The 19,221-nt window shown below is 37.0% G+C and overlaps 1 protein-coding gene across 5 annotated transcripts in view; it reads right to left on the bottom strand.

Moving 5' to 3' along the window:
• Nucleotides 1-19,221, bottom strand: part of LOC145985216 (dynein regulatory complex subunit 7-like) — a 75,414-nt gene that overhangs the window by 30,126 nt on the left and 26,067 nt on the right. For all 5 annotated transcript variants that reach the window (XM_083118961.1, XM_083118963.1, XM_083118962.1 and 2 more), the window contains 6 exons: nt 17,284-17,409; nt 13,462-13,656; nt 7,912-8,070; nt 5,889-6,107; nt 3,839-4,004; nt 31-288 (listed from right to left, as the gene is read on the bottom strand). In XM_083118961.1, coding sequence (XP_082975087.1) covers nt 31-288; nt 3,839-4,004; nt 5,889-6,107; nt 7,912-8,070; nt 13,462-13,656; nt 17,284-17,409 — 1,123 coding nt within the window. The remainder of the gene's footprint in view (nt 1-30; nt 289-3,838; nt 4,005-5,888; nt 6,108-7,911; nt 8,071-13,461; nt 13,657-17,283; nt 17,410-19,221) is intronic.

The raw sequence follows: 19,221 nt of genomic DNA, 5'->3' as shown, positions 1-19,221 counted from the left end.
TTGAAGTAAAATCTAGAATTAAGTGACTACCTTGCACTGCATCCTTACGTCCAGCAGAGAAATTCTCAATGTCTATCTCATTTTCCAGATCCTGCTGTGTTTTGATCATGTTGTCGGCTCTATGCACGAACCACTTGTAGATGAAATCTGGCTCAGTCCATTCATAATCTTTATACCTAGTGAAACATTTTATGAGCCCATCCTTCCGTAGGTATGGAGCAAACTTCTCCATTTTCAACTTTTTGTACAAGACAACCTTCATGTTCCCTGGATACCGAGATTCATAAGCTGCAATGGAGATATATTATTTGTAATGAGTAAACAATGTGAAAAACCCAAAATTACATACAACTTGAGTTTGAGCAACACTTCTGGTGCTGGCTCTTGTGGATGAGTGATTAATATATTGTGCTGTGAGGTCGAGGTCCTTGTTTCAAATCCTTGGATGGGTATTTGTCCCGTCATGTATATTATCAGTTCATCATTCATCTCAGCATGAGATTTACCTACATTGGTAGACAAGTGATATAAAATGACCAAAACAGAATTTTAAAATATAACCTTTTAGGCATGTATTTAATTTTCTGCTTCATAAACTGTTTCCATAAGACCATTATAGAGAATTTCATTATCAAAATTCCAAAGATGGCAGCAGGGAAATTTTCTGTGCCTGCATAAGTGACTGCTATTCACCTGTACGCTCAGTCGTGGGGTTTAAAAGCATCTAGAGCATGGTGATGATCAGATTAACTCCACTATGCTCAAGATCAGAATATGTGAAGCCTTAACTTCATAACTCTATGTGCCTCTCAGATTATTTACTTAACTTTATTGTATACAGAAACAGTAATTAGGATATCAAGATGTACTTGAATGGGTGTATATCTTCACTGGCCACTCATTGTCTTCAAGCAATTGAAAGAAATATAAGTTTGAATTAAAGGAAACAGATAACACAAAATTTGCAAAATGAATATTATTTTTGTGGTTTATAAATATTTCAACAGAGCTATGAATCTGAAGAATCAAACCATATTCTAAATAGAAGTTATATTTGTCAATAAGTGCAAATATACAATTCAGTGCACAGGGAGTTTGAATAACTATAACATACCTATCTAAAAATTCTTCATTTAGAGATGATAGTTATTTAGAACTAACACACATATCCATAACAGTATTGCTACTGATAGACAGAGCAAGGATCATTGCTGTTTAATTCAAAATAATTTTGAAAAAGCACACAAAGTTTTAAAATAGTGCATCTACCTCATTGATTAAACTTTTATTTTCACAATAATAATGTGCAATTATGTGCATGGCACATGGTTATTTTCCAAGTCTGTGAAGACAATTCACTTATAATCCAAGGAATGCTCAGTCAGTGAGCATTCCGATTATAACTTTATAGTCATAAAAGTAACAACACAACGACAGAATTTGCACTAAGTTAAAGGCTATATTTGGTTGGTAAAATTATTGGCAGTTTTACTGATAAACAAGTACAGTAGAGCGTCGATTATCCGAAGTAATTGGGGGACATGGGTGTTCGGAAAACTGGTTTGTTCGGATAATCGAACTGTACATGTTTATTTGCCAAAAAGAAGTACTGTACAGTAAATTTATTCATAAAAACAGGAATCTCTTTAAGTATGTATTACAAAGTAACGTACAAAGGCAACTTTAGTAGGAATATATACAGGGTGATTTTTTTAAAACTCATGGTTTTCTTTGTTGTGTAAAATTTGTAAATGAAGTATTATTTTCATGCGGTTTGTGGCAAATGAATAAGGAAGGATGGGAGATTTATTGGAGTATGTTTACCGGTTTATATGCATCCTGGGTAATATCGCCTACGCCTCAACAAAAACAGCAAATATTCACCAGTGTACCCTACAATAACATTGAAGTATTGGATTTTTGCTAAACTGAATTAATGAAAATTAGTTCTTTTTTTTTTTTGTATTCACTCAAACATAAATAAAACATAAAAATTATGGCACAGACATATGACATAACATCTCACCTTTAAAGAAGGTGCTGAAAGTGTCGACCTCTTTCCTGTAAACAAAGTCGAACATGTCGTTCCATGTTAGAGGCTGTCTGACATAGTGTTTCTGCGCTAATGTTCGCAATTTCAGTGATAATGTTCTGCTTCAACATTTCCAGGGATGTAGGGTTGTTTGTGTACACACGTCCCTTTAGGAAGCCCCACAGAAAGAAGTCAAGTCAAGTGAAGTTAAGTCTGGAGACCTCGGGAGGCCACAACCCTTTGAAATAACCCTATTCGCAAAGAAACTTTCAATCAGTGCCATACTGTCATGCGATGTATGGCATGTAGCACTATCCTGTTGAAAATAACCCTGTGTGACTTCAATTTTGTCCAAACTTTCAACAAATTCCATGAATATTGCCCTGTACCGCTCTGTGTTCACTGTTTCATTGAAGAAGATTGGACCCACTATATGTGATGCTGAGACAGCGCACCATACCCCAACTTTCTGTGAGTGCAACAGAATTTCGATTACACTATGTGGATTTTCAGCTGCCCATATCCATGTATTCTGAGAATTAACATACCCAGAGAGATTAAACCAGGCTTCATCAGTAAACCACATTATTTTCAGAATATCAGGATTACGCACAATAAACATTAAAAACCAATTACAGTAATCTACACGTTTAACTTTATCTGGATCCTTCAATTCTTGAACAGCTGTAATTTTGTACGCCCTTAGTTTCACAGTTTTCACTGCCTTCTGACATGTTGAATAGCTATAGTCGGTTTCTTGTGACAAACGACTGAGAGATTTCTTGGGCGACCTCAAGAGTCAAGCACTGACATCTTCCACAACACCTTCCGATGCTTTCCTGTCTCATTCAGAAGTGATCCTGTTTCTTCAAATTTCTTCACTAGCGACAATATTGTGTTCCTGTCGGGGGCAGAACGTGAGGCAAATTTGTTTCTAAATGCCCTTTGCGTAGAAACAACAGAATCAGTTTTCCAAAAACTTTTCACGATAAACACACGTTCCTCCAAGGAGTACACCATTCTTACTGTGTGTCCTGATCACAATAACACAACTTTTCAGCACAACAATTACGCAAAAGCACACAACTTTCCAGCACAATAATATAACAGCTCAGTTTCCTGGTTATTGTTGAGAATGACAATGGTGCTATCTACAGGAGGAAACTTAAACCTCCGCACTGCATCCAAACCCCCAGACCATATAGACGCGAAAGGTACACTGGTGAATATTTGCTGTTTTTGTTGAGGTATGGGCGATATTACCCAGGATGCATATAAACCGGTAAACATACTCCAATAAATCTCCCATCCTTCCTTATTCATTTGCCACAAACCGCATGGAAATAATACTTCATTTACAAATTTTACACAACAAAGAAAACCATGAGTTTTAAAAAAATCACCCTGTAGTATGTGGTACAGTTTATTAAACAAAAATATGTACATATTACATACGCATTTTGCATGAACAATACACACAGTACACAAAATTAACGTTTAAAAAAATCCTTTATTTTGGTCTGTCTAAGCAAGCCTACATGCTTACGAGCAGCTAAGTCACGTACTTTTTTCATTACAGATATCTGAAAGTGGTCACTTTCATCTTGGGCTTCAGGGAGAGTAACAGGTGGGAGCGAGTACACAGTTCGGTTAAGCGGTCGTTCGGTTGACCGACGTTCGGATAATCGACGCTCTACTGTATACCAATATGCCTAAATCAGCAATATTTCTGAATGTGACGTGCACACATTTGCAAATCAAATACTACTCTAAGCTACAATTGAATGTTGTATTGTATCCCTCTACCTGAGTATGGAATGAATAATTGGTTGGCCCAGCTCGATGGCATATCTAAGTGTTTACTTAATGCTACAGTATTTTTTTCTTTCTCACTGGATGAGATTGAGGATGTAGATTGCTCTCCAACTAGAAAGTGTTCCCAACACTTTAAATCGCTAAGGTTAAACTGAAACTAAATTCACATAAGATCAATTTATTTTTCACTGTTATATTTTTCTTGCATACATGCTCAAAATAGTAGTACAAATTACAATAATAAAAAATGTGCAATGAACTTAAAATCTGTCTTCCCCTCCCAAGTATTCCCAGCAAAAAGAAGTCACTATAAATCTGTATGGTTGTGTTTAAGGGAGGTAAACTTAACCCTGTAGGATAGTTTTATTCTGAAAGTTAATTTTTAAATGTTCCTTTTTGTTTAAGAATAACATATATTGAATTGCTGTCTTTTTTATACTATTATATCATCTAAAGTCTAAGATTTAGGGGATCGTAGATAGGCTAATCCTGCCTCGAGCACTCGCTAAACGAGAGGTACGTTTGTACCAGTAAAGGGTACAAGCCCCTGAGAAATAAGAACACACGGACATTTATTTAAAACACTTCACTTGACTGAACAGACGAGGCGAGGAAGAGTCACAGAAATGTTCGTTACCTGTAGCGCTGTTGGAAGATCTTGTCCTTGGCAGTCCTGGCTTCGACAGGGTCCTAACCTGTAATAAAACGCAACTAGGGAGTGTAACTCGGTTTCTCCCAAAACTTAAACCCGATTTCTAAACTATCACTTTCGCTCGTAATTCTCTCCTTTCCTTTTCACTTCTACTATTTATGAGTTCATTTGCTAAGACTTAATTCGATGAAAAATAGAAAGCAACTCAGCGCGACTCCGGAGCTTACTAGCAATTACTGTATTCGATGTAAATCTAAAGGCAACTAAGAGTGACTATGGAGCTCGCTTGCAATGACTGTATTTGATGTAATTCTAAAGTCAACTAAGGACAAGATATTCTTACGCAGACTATTTATTTGGAATTTGAACATTCGATCGGTAAATCCGTTGACTTGAGTGCATCCTTTGCCAAACGTGATCTCTGTGGATAATGCTGATTTACCGACTTTCCTACTCTTCCGGTGTAGTGCTATATCAGCGGAATTTCCCAACTCCACTGAAGCAGCTGGCAAGATTTGCTTTTAAGAAGCTCTTTTCCAGCTCTTCACCGGGACCCCTCTTTATGACAAGATTAGCTTATTAATTTATGACGCTCGAGGTCCTGGGTTCGACTCACGCCTGCGGCATGATATGATATGTACTCTTGAAAATTGTCTAAAATGTATTGTAGCTATATCATGGTTAAGTGGTATAAAAAACTCCACAGAGCTAACTTAGCTTTGACCAAAGTAGAGTTAGTAGTCCACTTTATTCACATATGTGACAATTGGTACAAAACCTACAGTTTTGAAGTGGGATCTGAACCAATGTCAATGTTCCTACAGTGAGAATCAAATCTGAGATGCTTTAATTTCCAGACAACAGCATTACAATTACGCCATCAGGAAGGCCATTATACATCTTACTAAGTATATGAATACTTTATGGACCCCTCCCCCATCGAAACATCAAAAACTGACAATTTAGATAAGAGTAAATGAGAATCACTAACTCTCTCTCCCCCTTTGACAAGCTTAAAAAGAACCCCCAAAAAAGTGTGAAAGTGCATTTTGAATTAAACATGGTTATTTTCCAAATCTGTGAAGAAAATTCACTCATAATCCAAGGAATGCTCAGTTAGTGAGCATCCCGATTATACCTTTATGTTCATAAAAATAACAACACAATGACAGACTTTGTACCAAGTTAATGGCTATATTTGGTTTATAAAATTATTGGCAGTTTTATTGATAAACAAGTATACCAATATGCCTACATCAACTAATAACAATAGATTAATCTGTCCTACTCCTACTTTTTGTCTATTGGACAACTTTGGTCTGACACACTATTATGACAAACTTGTTAGTAATTTATCAAAAATATTATAAAATATTAATTGACAATTACCTCACAGTTACTTTTCTTTCCCTGTATATTAACCCAGTAATTCTTGTCATTCCACACTGATTCTATTCCTAAATAATCTGAGCAATGCAGTTCAAGCTGCTCCCCAGTAGCTGGCTCAATAAAAAAAGCATCAAATACGTCATGGCTTCCTGGAAGAACTAATATCCAACTGTGAATGCGTGAGCCAAACAAAGGGTCTTGAGGTGGTTTTTCTAGTTCCTGTATTACAAAATGGAGAGACAAATATACAAATCACAGTCTAATCAAAGACTTACATTTATAAAGCATCAGAAAATGTAAACAATAAACAGACTTTCTACTCAGTCAAAGCGGGCAGAAACAGTAAAGATATGTACGTAATTTCATAATTCAACATTCATACTCATGTTGCCAAAATAAATTCCCCTGATTTTCTCATAACACAATGCATAACACTCTGTAATGTTTTGACTGAGTCTTAATCCTATTTGCAGTATATTATGTGAGCGAAAATATGAAAACAATGATTTACAGTTGCAATGCCATATTTATATTTCATGAGCACTTGTTACATCATATTAGGGTTTGCAAATGACATTTACAAGAGCCATAATATTTCCAAACTTTCCTAGATTTTGAATATTTATTTCTCCACTTTCCCATGACCTTTTCAGTGATATGTTGATTTCTCTGACTTTTCCAGGATTTCCCAATTTCCAGGATAGTGAGAACACTGGTAAATCTAAGAGATAGTTGCTTTATTTTATTTCACTTTTCTGCCACTGTTGGCTAATCATGAAGATGAGGATGAAAGGTGATAAGATAAAACTGGTGAATGGACAATCACACACACACACATGGACAGGACACAACATGATCCCCACAGAGCATTATGCCTGAGGCCCATACAGTCCATGTGTTTTATGTGGAGGAAAGGTTGTTACTTGGGTGTCTTCAGAAAGGGTCATCTTTTACACTACACAAGTTGATTGTGTATAGCTTGGTTTAATCGAAATATAGTGGTGCTATGCATTTAGAATCACAGAATATCATTATGTAATGCAGCAAGGACTAGACAAGAAGGGCAAAATTACTGGAAACAAAAGAGTTTGATCAGAGATTGAATTCAGTCTTTGGCATTCCATGCCAATGCTCAACACTGAGATACCAAACTAGTCACTGGCTTCACAGCAAATTCCACAGTTGTTGCTTGATGCACAGCAGTTTGGACCCCTCTTCAAAGTGTGGGTCCAGTCCAGATTAGCCTATCTGAGTACAGTTTTGACTAATAAACTTTTGTCCAAATTTCAGAACTATTATTCTATGTATTCTCCAACATCAAGTTCCCTATGATTACCCTTGAACATGGGACTACTAGTGCCATCTCCCTGCAAATGAGAGAAGGATTTCAAACTGAATTAGCCATTAGAATAGCTTACTGACATGCGAAGGATTAATAACAATGTAGTGAAAAATTAATAAAAAAATTGAGTCTGTGTCTTGGCCAGTGTAGTTATTTTAGTTTGAAATAGTTCCTCCAATTGCAGAGTGATTTTCCCATTTCTAAAGATAGCCACATGTAACTTGATGTTGGATGGAAATTATATACACTTAAACAAAAATCTACGTGGAATTTTGGGTGAAGCCGGAGGTTGGCTTGGTAACTCAGTGTAGAGCATTAGCACAGAATGCCAAATATCAGACACAAGTTCGATCCCTGGTTGAATCTCAAATTTTAATAAACTTTTCAATAAGTTAATATCAATACTCACTTATCTGGGAAACTGGTTTTTATGATGTTCTATGAATTTCAGTGGCCACTGCCACCATTCTCTCTGGAACTTGCCACCAGTTTTGCAGATGTAATATGTCCAACCAAGAATCTGGTTGGAGAAAAAGTAAAATGCATTTTCATTCTCCAATCCTGCCAGGTACACACACACACAATAAAAAAATCAATGACTTTTTACTCTTTGAGTTCCCTGAGTTTTCCAGGATTTCCAGGGGTAATGGGGACTAAGTTATAGAAATATGTGTGAAATACCTGCATTTTCTTCATTTTTAGTTCTTCTCTTGCTTTATTCTGCTCCTCTAGTTTCCACATTTTCTTCTTCCGCATTTCAATTTCGAATCTACTTTGAAAATCTCCCCCAGAGCTAACTTCATACTTGCTTGGCTCTCTTGAAACCTGGCTGGATGCTTCCTATGATACAACAATACTTTATTATCTTAAACATATACTCTGATTACTTAAGAGTACAGAAACCTTACTTGCAATTAAAATTAAGTAACATGCCTTAAGATTACTCTTTTGACAGTAAAAGTCCCACAATGGAATTCACCACTGTGCAATGAACCTCCTTGTTCCATTTTATGTAATGCCAAGTTTGCATATTTATATATGTAATGTTAGCTTATGTATGCAATTATCAAATGTAGTCAAATCGTAGAAAGGTTTAAATAAATTCTAAACCAGGTTTGGTCCAACATGATGCCCTTCCCATGCTAGCAATAACTTGGCAGTTCACGTAGCAACCGTAAAAGCCAAAAATGTTATCAGCTGGACAGAGAGAGGAAAATGGAAATCTGAGTAGCAGCTCTCATGCACATCTTGTTGTCACTTTGTTGTTCACACTCAGGTTTCCTGTCTTATTTAAACATTGCACTTTGCCCAATTGTCATGGTAGTGGTTAGTGAGTTGAGCATGCTGAGGTAGCTGCAAGGAACAGCTGATCGCTGCAGTGACAAATAGGGCATCAGGTTTCTTTCCAGGTACTAGGTTCAATACCCAGTGGAAGCACATAGTAGTTCGAATCCCACTTTAAACTGTAGGTCAAGTTCTGATTAGCCTTTCTGTGCATAAAGTGGACTTAAAAACAAAATCATAACAAAGAAATAATAAAGTACCAACATAAAACTTATCAATATCAATAACTGATATTCCACCAGTCCAATATAAAATTGCAAATGTTCCTTGAGAACATTACTGTTTTATTAGTCTCTTTAATGTATGCGATCAGGTGACTGCAATGGGTTTTACTTTAGAAAAGAATATCTGTATTTAGACAAAACCAGAACATATGAAATATATGCTTATATTCATAGAAATAATAACAAAATGTAAAAATTTGGCACTAAATTACAGGCTATTTAGGTACACTGGTAATTTTGATGATAAACAGAGCTCCCGTGTATCCAAACGGTTAGTCCTCTCGATTTTGGTACAAGCAGTCCCATTTTCTATCTCTGGTAGGAATTCAAAATGTCAGTGTTGACCCAGTATCGTGGGAGCTACTTGAAAGCAATAGTAGCAGGCTCTGACCATACATCACTCAATGAAAAGCCACTTGGAAAGTCATGAGTTTGTAGTTACTGACAACCTCATCAGCAATACTGATTATCAGTCTGATACCTTTACAGACGGTGGTGTAGTCGTGCCAGGGCACACCAAGTTGCTGCCCTGGTACTTTTTAATGTAACCAGGGCACACTCTTCTTCACAAAATGACAGTAGATTTTAAATTTGCATTATTAAACATTAATTTGTTATATCTATCTAATGAAGTGTGACTCAAATAAAGATTGGGGATCAAGAGTAACCGGGATGTATCAAATTATAAAGCGAGAGGTTTACGGTTTATAACTACTGTAAAAAGAGCCCGCCCTAGTCAATGAAGGAAAAGATGAAGTATAACTGAGTGAGTATGCTCTCTCCACACTTATCATACCTGTCCGTTGTTCCTGAAGAGTCATGTCCTAGACAAAGATGTAAGTTGTGTCCATACTCGTCAGAGTCCGTACTTCGACTCTGACCGACGTGCCTCCGTTACCCCGTGCCAAGTGTATTGAAAGAATTATCTGAGCAAACTGAGAGCGATGTCCTACCGGACTTCTCTTTTATAATTCTGCCGGACTAGAGGTTATTCTCCTCAAGTCCTCTATCGGCGAGGTGTACTTTCCCCTATAACCTCAGTACTCAGAACCCCAGCACATTCTTGGGATAACTAAAGGCAGTCGATGAAGGAGACAGGTTAATGAATGAACAGAGTAAAGAGAGCATTAAACGAGCCTCTTCTCTAACTTCACTCATTATACCTCATCACTAAATAAGAGCTAACAGAAGCACAATGACTCCTTTGCTGTATAACAACAAGAGAATTATTATTTTTATTGGGAGATCTTGAGATGAAACCATGCTATCATACTGCCTGTGGTTTGTCAACACAGAGCAGAAAATAATAAACAAATGCCATGCCAGAATGAGAAAGAACACAGCATACTAGAAAAAGGAACTAAAGCATACAGCTAGTTGTAGACGAAAATGTTCCCCTTTCCCTTCTGAAGAGGGGAACCTCTTCTAATAGTTTTTCTTTTCTTCATGATTCAATGGAACTATCTCAAATTTCATCTTCATGGAGATTTATAATCAGCCGAGCCATTTGCTAGTCACTGTTATACATTAACTGGGTGTAAATAGTTGCATATAATAATAATAATAATAATAATAATAATAAACATAATTTATGTTTGGGGAATAAAGGATGCGGTTGATAATAATTAGTAACTTGCTTATGTCTAATTAACAAACATCCCAAGTAACCACAACCGTTGGGCCAATGTCAGTTTTTACGTCGAAAGAGAGTCAAAATCAGTTTTAAAAACAACTTTTTCATGCTAAGACAACTTTCAGGAGTATGCTGTAAATTCTAGACTGTAAAATAAGTGACATGTAACAGTGTTTCTTTACGAATATTTCAGTCACTGCACATACTGGAAATATAATATAGTTTTAATGAAAGTAGAAGCTATTTTAAACTTGCAGTCACTCACCAGTCCTTTGTCAGCTGCCATGGATGAGAGATGTGTTGGTAATTGCATATTGTTTGTCTCTTTAGCTGTAGTAGAACAAAAACATTCTTACCGGTATTATTGTGAAGGTGGTTAAACAATGTTATATGCAGACTAAATTCCATGAAAGGTGGAAAACTAAGTAAATTCTAGAAAGTTTTTGTGCTACCACTTGAAAAGAATGATAGCATGTGACTGAGAAAGTGCTGTGTATTTTTTTCATAAATAGTAATTTGTACTATTGTTTACATTTGGCCTCACAATAAATTATGGATATATGAACACAAACCTATCCATTCTTTAGTGTTCAGTATGTTGGGCCAAAGTAAAACCATACGTTGGCCCAACGTTGGGACCAAAATTACCGTTGCCCAATGGTATGTTTCTACGTTGGGCCTACTGTGGGCCAACCATTTTCACTACGGTTGGCCCAACCACTTTTGGTTACTTTGGATAATGTTAACAACTATGACACCGTAACTTAACCCTTAACCGGTGACGACCCATTTTGTGTCGCAGACTTGACGTGGAGTCTCACAGACTCCTGTATAATAGTTTGACGCCTATCAAGCCTGATTCTTTTCTGATATAAACAGCAATTGCTAAGGTCTTTCTTACTTATTCATGAATATGTTCTGTGCTAATTTGATAACAAATAGTAACAAATGCATTTGTGACATAGCATACTGTAAGGAGAGGTCACTGAAAAAGAACCAAATTTAGGTAAAGAATGTTTTTATATATCAAATAATCAAGAAGGATAAGAAAAGTAAACATTGAGATCCTGTTAGACTAATCAAAGAACAACTTTTTTTTTTTTTAAAAAAAAAACTAAAATGTCAAGTATGACAAAAAACACAATACATAAAAATTAACAAGAAAAGTTAGTCATTTTTTTTCATCACACTCTTTGCAAATTTTGTAACTGTAAATCAAACAAATTGGCTTCTTGCACTCACAATCAAGAAGGATAAGAAAAGTAAACATTGAGATCCTGTTAGACTAATCAAAGATCAACTTATTTTTAGGAAAAACAAAACTATAAAAAAGGCAAGCATGACAAAAACTTTCTACTTCACAGTTGGAATCACTACCTGCATCACTGTCTTCAGATTCTAGGCTGTTCAAAGCCAGGATCCGTTACACGAACGCTACATGTCGTACTTGCTCTAGAAGCCATTCTAAATTAACCAAAAGCAAATGCAACCGATTCGCAAAACATTACGTTAATGGTGAAGTGGGGTCTCACAGACTCCGACGTGCTGTTTTCGTCAAAACGGCTGAATGAACACTGCCGCTAATAACATGTAGACCGACTATCCTCACTCCTAGGAAGGTACTAGGTCATGTGTTGCTGCCAGTGAAACCGTTTGAGAGTTATTGAAACAATTTCTTCTTGAGGAGTCTCCCAGACTCCACGTATTTACTATTAGTATTCTATGTCACTGTGATGCAGTTTGCAAAGTGCACCAGTACTATTTGTTTTATGATCTACATCAAGAAGTAAAATTTCAACAAATATCACTGAATAACTTCTTACAAGAGAATATGATGTACTTCCCCAACTTGAACACTAACTCTCCCCCGTAAAAAGAAAAAATATTTTGGTGTTGCTCCTGGTATGAGCACACTCTTTCTCTGTAACTAACACAATGTATTAAACTCTTTTGCTGCGGTCGTCGCATTTATGCACAGCACGCCAGGTGCCTTGCTCTGCGGAAGTCGCATTATTGCGAGTTCATACTTCCACTCGCTGCGGGTGTCGCATTTCCGCAGTACGTCGCTTTTAGTAGCCTTCAGACATCTGTTGATACTATTTGGAACTATTTGAACTTGTAGTTTTGTTTACATCCGTATGATGTTGCTAATTACGGCTCCGTTTAGAATACGAGCGTTGAGTGCTCTGACATGTCAGTTTCAAATGCATGTTCGAATGTAAACAACATGGCTTTGTCAAGTCGTCAACACTTGTCTGATAATGATGTTACTCAACTGTTGAATCAGAAGGTGAATTAAATTGTGACGATAATAGCAACAGTTTTTATGAGACTTCAAATGGTGACAGTGATTGTGTAGTGTCTGATGAAGAATTTGTACCGCCGTCCGTAACATTATGGAGCAGACTGCAAAGCAGCATTGATCTAGGTGCGGGAAGTTCGACACAGGCAAGTGCTAAGTTACTTGGTGACAGTACAGTATTTAGCACACCATTTTCTTGTTTTATCAAATATTTCCCCCGCTCAGTATTTGAACACACAGCAGACCAAACTGAAGTTTTCACCACCCAGTATCTTGATACTACTTACGAATTTCCACGCCGCTCCACCACTCTGTGTCATCCCGTGTTTTGAGAAATACCATACCATCAGGGACTACAGAATGGTTTGCCAGTGCAAGGAATGACTTTTGTAATTTCTCTATAACATATTTTGCAATGTAATTTTTTAAAATTATTCTTTCTATTTTTTTTTTTCAAAATTTCAAAATTTTTCAAAATTTCAAACTTTTTCAAAATATCATACCACCAGGGACTACAGAATGGTTTTCCAGTGCAAGAATGAATTTTGTAAGTTCTCTCTCATATATAACGCAATGTAATTGTGAAAACTATTTGTTTATAAAAAAAATATTTTTTCAAATTTAATTACGCAGCCAAGGGATATTGTGTGCCAGAGAAAGAGTTAAAAGCAAATATTTCTGAATATTATTATTTTCTGCATTAAGAATGTGACAAATTTTTACTTTACCTTTGTCCCTTCAGTATAAAATGGAAGATACACTCTTGTCAGATCATTATAGCAGACTTCCCTACTTGAATAGCCAGACACAACATATGCATTGAATCCTGCACCAATCAGAAATGAACACAAGACTGTGCTGTACTCAAAACAATTTCCTTCCCGTTTTTCAAGTACCTCTGTTGGAGATTTCAGAACAGCAGGCTGTAAAAATGAGAAAAATAACCTCTCTGTAAAAATGATGGAAAATAATTGTGCATGGAAAAATAAATCTGTTTGTTATGTACTCAGTACAATACCTCAGTACAAAAAAGATGGGAGAGGGCCTACATATCAGCCATGAGTGCAACCCCACCCCCCCCTGGCCTGAACAAGGCCATCCACTGTTTCCCATCCCCACCCTTCACTTCCATTACTGACCGTCATATCCCCCAACATCCCAACCACACCACTCAGAGTTTTTGACAAACCTGGGTAGAGAATACTTTTTTGTACCGTCTCAACTTCGTTTCTGGACCCTGCAGGTCACACTATCACTTCCGTCACCTCACTTACTTCTCCTCTACACCTGAAGAGGAGATATTGTGGTATTTGGCATGTACAACAGTAAAGCCCAGGTTTTGGGTGGAGGAGTGGTGATTGTTAAATCTCAGAATGACAAACAGCAACTGGTGTAAGAGAAATGGAACAACAGGCTGGTTTATCAGCAGGCAACAGCATATTCTAGTCCCTCAGATGCATAGACATGAGGTGACCTCAGCACTTGGGTAGCAACTGATTATGGTTTTAAAGCTTCACGTATCTTCCCCCCTCCCCCCATCTAAATGCATAGATTTCTGTGTTGTTTCAATACAGATGAAAGAATTTAACTATTTCATGGAAGTGATAATTTAGCACAAAACCTAAATTTTATTTATCTCTATCCACGTGTGCAAATACCTGAATCCTCTATGAAGTTTCACTTTGAAAATCAAGCATGATTTACATCTAATGTAGATCAGGTCTCACTTTCGTAATTAAATAGATAGAACAGAGATGATAAATAAAGTAGTACAAACTGGAAAAGGGTGTTATGGTGGTAATAAATTCCCTTTCAGACTTATTTTTCTTTAAAAAATAAGTAATTTTAATTATTTTTACCACTTTCCTACCAATTTTGACATTCAAAATACTTTTTCAGCAGCCTCACCTCCATTAAAATCTTTTTGGTTGGGCCTATGGACACAACCATACACACAGAGACAGGGAATTTAAGAAAGCACTCTTTGAAAACAATAAGCACTTGGAAGAAATGTCTTGAGTTCAAATTTCGGGTACAGTATGAATGTTTATGACTTTCCTCATCACTACCATGAGTTTGTTACCATTTTTATTGTCGCATCGCAATTATAGTTCAAAAACCAGAAAACTGACGTGAAATGGCAAAAATGTAAATTCGCACAGTGAGAAAACAGATAAGAGGTTTTGTGTACGTAATTTGACCCCTTGTACAGCTTTTCACTGTACTTTGACCATCAACCTCCAACCTGCCTCTAATATACAAATTTCAGATATTTAGGCTTATCAAAATGTATTGATGAGTTCTTGTACTTGCAGACAAGAGATTAGTGCAGTGGTATTCAAACTGTGCGGCGGCGTGCCTCCCTAGGGAGGCATTAAAGTTTCGCAGGGGAGGCACGAGAACTACCAAAAAAATATCTTCTGTATTATTGCAACTCACGTTGGTTGCCCCATGGCAATGTCATCTCCCATGTTGAGGATACTGAGACAGAAACTGCACTCGTACCTTGTAGAAGTAAACCATTCCAATGCTGAAAACTTGATACTGTCTTTGTACACAAATTGGCATACCTTTCTGATATTTTGCACAAACTGAATCTTGAGACAAAGTGCCAACAATGAAAGAAGAAGTTGCTGCTTTGTAAGAGAAAGATTAAAGATGAAAACATTGGTGATTGCTTTCATACACTGAGCATGTTAGACGGAACAGGACTACAATTAAATAAAGAAATCCAAACATTGCTGTATGCTTGTTTTTAACATCCTCAATGTATCTGTATTTATCCTTTTTATCTCATGAATATCATATTGCTGAATGACTTCACACCAGCTTATGAACATTAAAAAAATGTGTATTGCCTGGATCAATCACACACATTACATTTCCATTACTTGTATCTGTACCACCAGTAAATAAACACCTGAAGAGATTTTGTGTTGGTCTTTCATGGTCACGTCACATGTATTTATCTATTAATATTGAGGGGAGGCAAGTGCAGATTTTGACAGCGAAGGAGAGCCATGACTGCAAAAAGTTTGAAAAAACCCTGAATTAGTGTATTTAAAGATAATACTACTAAAATGAACAGAGATGGTTTTTAAACGTAATTTCCTTCCTTACTGGAGAAAAAGGAATTGTTTCCAATAATTTGTGCACACACAAAATACTCACATTCTCATTTCATAAATAATAAGACTTGAAGCCATATGCTATTATACATAAATATAATGTGCAAAATTTGTGATGTAAATATTGGAATTACTCCCCCAAGATTCTCAGGTGATATGAAAAGGAAACCAATCCTCTATCAACCTATACAGGCGATTAACTGGGGTACCTAGAAGCACGGACTTTCAACCATTGCACTGGCTGGAGGGTTCGAGGTGAGGGGGTAGGGGAGTAAACACAGAAGTCTTCCCGTTCCCTTTCCGCAGCAGGTTCTACCTGAAACTGGTCTGGCGGTCGAAAAGCTTGCTAGGGTAGCTCCTTCCAGCCTGCCTGGTGATCGTACCTAGGGATGAGAAGCATGTGCTGCATATGAACTGTGGCCTCGAAAAGACAATAAACATTATGATTTAAAAATAATTAGACATGCGAGATCATTGATCTATCACTGCTAGACTCGTTACTCCTCAGTGCACGTCACTGCTCAGATGCACTTCATTGGGATTTGTTGATAGAGAGAGAAAGAGAAAGAAACAAGCTGGCAGGAGCCACTTCTTCTTCTTACATCCACTCCTTGCCCCAATCCAGGAAAAGAGAGAGAGGTAGAAAGCAATAGGGGGAAGGAGAGACAGGGGGCAGGTCCCCTTCCCGATAATTTTCCCAGAGATTTCCAGATTTTCCAGGTGTGTGAGAAACATGTCAACAAACCCAACTAAATGTAATTCAAGGAAAATGAAGTACGTGAAGAAGAAAATGCCTCAATTATATTTCAGAAGAGGGATTATATTCTGTAAAGTGATATCCAACAGTCTGGCTTGTAAAGGTTATGTATACAGTTTTAAAATTAGTAATAACATGTTGTTATTTATATTATTTTACATTCTCATCAAAACTGTTCTCCACTGTGTAAGTGTAAATACTATAAATTTTTCACAGCTAAGGTTGCAAGCAAAAATTATTATAATAACATTTTCACAGTGCATGCAATACCTAAATATTACATTATATATAGAGCTGTGATATTATAATTCAACCAATAACTGTACAACTAGGCATCTAAGAGTGGCAAAGAATTCCTTTCACAATACATCAATATCTGCACATGATCAAGATGCCCATCAAGTGGAGATTTCTAAGAGCTGACCAGGGAGACCTCCACTCATAACATAGTCCCTTAACAGAGACAGCCATTATTCTCTATTTACTATCTAAGGTTGGAGCGAATGTCCCCTGTTCACCACCTGCTACCTCTCCATTCCCTATAAACACAGGGTTCCATGCTGCATATCCCTGACTGCAAATCTTGAAGAGTAAATTTTATCTAGTTAATTTTTTAATATATTATCAGAGTTAAACCACATAGGCCACTAAATGAAAGAACTTACCAAATCTGTTGGGCTGTTGAGAGGTTGGTAGTTCAAATAATCTGCTACAAATCTGGAACATCCTTTCCAGTTATAAAGATCTTGGTAAGGAAGACTTGTGGGCCTTATAAAAGTGCAGACCATTTTCTGTCAGGGGGAAACAATGTATTAAATATTTGCATTCTCAATACATACAGTACACAATACATGAAATGCACTAAGTTTATTACATTCTATTTTGAAAAGCAAGTACAGCATTTGCAGTTCATGCCAGACTGTCGTGTGAACCCGACCACAGGAAAAGCAACAACAAATATTGTGGTGCAGGAAGAGCAAAGTCATTAGAAAGTCTTCTGGTTGTTTCCCGTAGCTTCATGCACCACTTAGTTTGAAAAGAAAGGGGTAGCGTATCTTATATTAAATGCATATGTTTGCTTTTGTTTGAAGACAGGTTGACAAAATGAGACTATAGTCCAGCTCAGTCTTTACTTCCGCACAAGTACCTAATGGTTAAATTGTGCTTAAGTAATGACAAAAAACCACCCGAGTGGTGCACAAATTTTGAAGAATTTCTTTGGATTATACAGTATGTTTCAGAAGTTTCGCAAGCCTAATTCTGATAGCTTACAACAGGGGTTCCCAAACTTTTTTGTTTCACAATGCCATCAGTGTTTCAAGATTTTTCCATGGTGCCCAAGTCAGAATGTTGGCCTACCTAACACTTGAAACACTCGGTTAGTGTGGTTAGGTTGCTTGCCTTAAGTTAAAAAATAAACACATATTTCCAATTCAGAAACATTTTACATGTAAAAAGTATTAAATAAGCACATATTTGGAAGAATCATATCATTTCAGTGAAAATATTGGAACCTTTCGCGGCGCCCCTGTAAGCCAGCCATGGCATCCCAGGGCACTGCGGTGCACACTTTGGGAACCACTGGTTTACAACCAGTGGCATAGCACAGTTCTCTGGAGGGGGGGGGGGCAGGCCCTTTAGTGAAAATGAAATTATCAAGATGATGCCAGAGTGGGACGGATGTATCATACTTAGCTAGTCCCCCTCCAACCCCCAGTTGTAAGATAAACTAACTTTATCCCCAAATACTCTGCCTTACCATTTTTTTGTTATTGACTTAGTGTAGGAGCTTCTCAATACTAAATCAAGATGGCCTGAATTTCTTCTCTGATAAATAACTGGAAGAAGAAAGAAGAAATTAAAAATATATTTTCTTACTTCAATGCAGTGGCACAGCCAGGATTCTTCTTTGGAGGAGGGGAGAGGTTTCACGCAGCCAAATATTTTGTTCATGAACTTTGTATTTTTTGTTTGAAACATATAATACAGATATTCAAAAAAAATACTGTTTGGGGAATTGTTTAATCTTTAATGGATAGTAAGTAAACACTACTTTTTTTAACTTTGAGGTGAATGCGCCTTCAGCCACAAAAGCCATGGCCAAGATTCAACTTAAGAGCTGCTCATATTAGGCTTCTAATACTAATAGTGAGTAATATAGTCAAGCAAACTTATCATTTCAGTATGGGGAGTGAACTGCACCTCTAGATTGTCTACTGGGAAGAAATAGCAGCAGACCCCAGTATTGAGAGATAGATAATAAATCAGCGATGGGAAAAAATCACTGAATGAAATATTGATTGGAAGCACTGGACCCCCCCCCCCCCTTCAAATGGTTGTTGCCACACGGACACGGTGTTAGTGGATCTCAATATTATTATTCATAATTTTAACGATGTAATTTCCTTTCAATAGATATTTCTTAAAGACTTTTTCATGAAACAAGAACAGTTTTATTAATCAGTGCTCGAAGTGTGTGTGTGGGGGAGGGGAGGGAAGGGTTGCAGGGTGATGTTATCTCCCAAACTAAGAAAGAAATCATAAAGCACCCCCTCCCCCCCTGCCCCCAGCTAGGATATTTTGCATAAGCATCATCCTCCACC

This window comes from Lepisma saccharinum, chromosome 3, assembly GCF_977018435.1.
Source record: "Lepisma saccharinum chromosome 3, izLepSacc3.1, whole genome shotgun sequence".
Classification (NCBI taxonomy): Eukaryota; Metazoa; Arthropoda; class Insecta; order Zygentoma; family Lepismatidae; genus Lepisma; species Lepisma saccharinum.
Note: the sequence above shows the minus strand (reverse complement) of the source record. Positions and strands in the feature narration are given on the sequence as shown.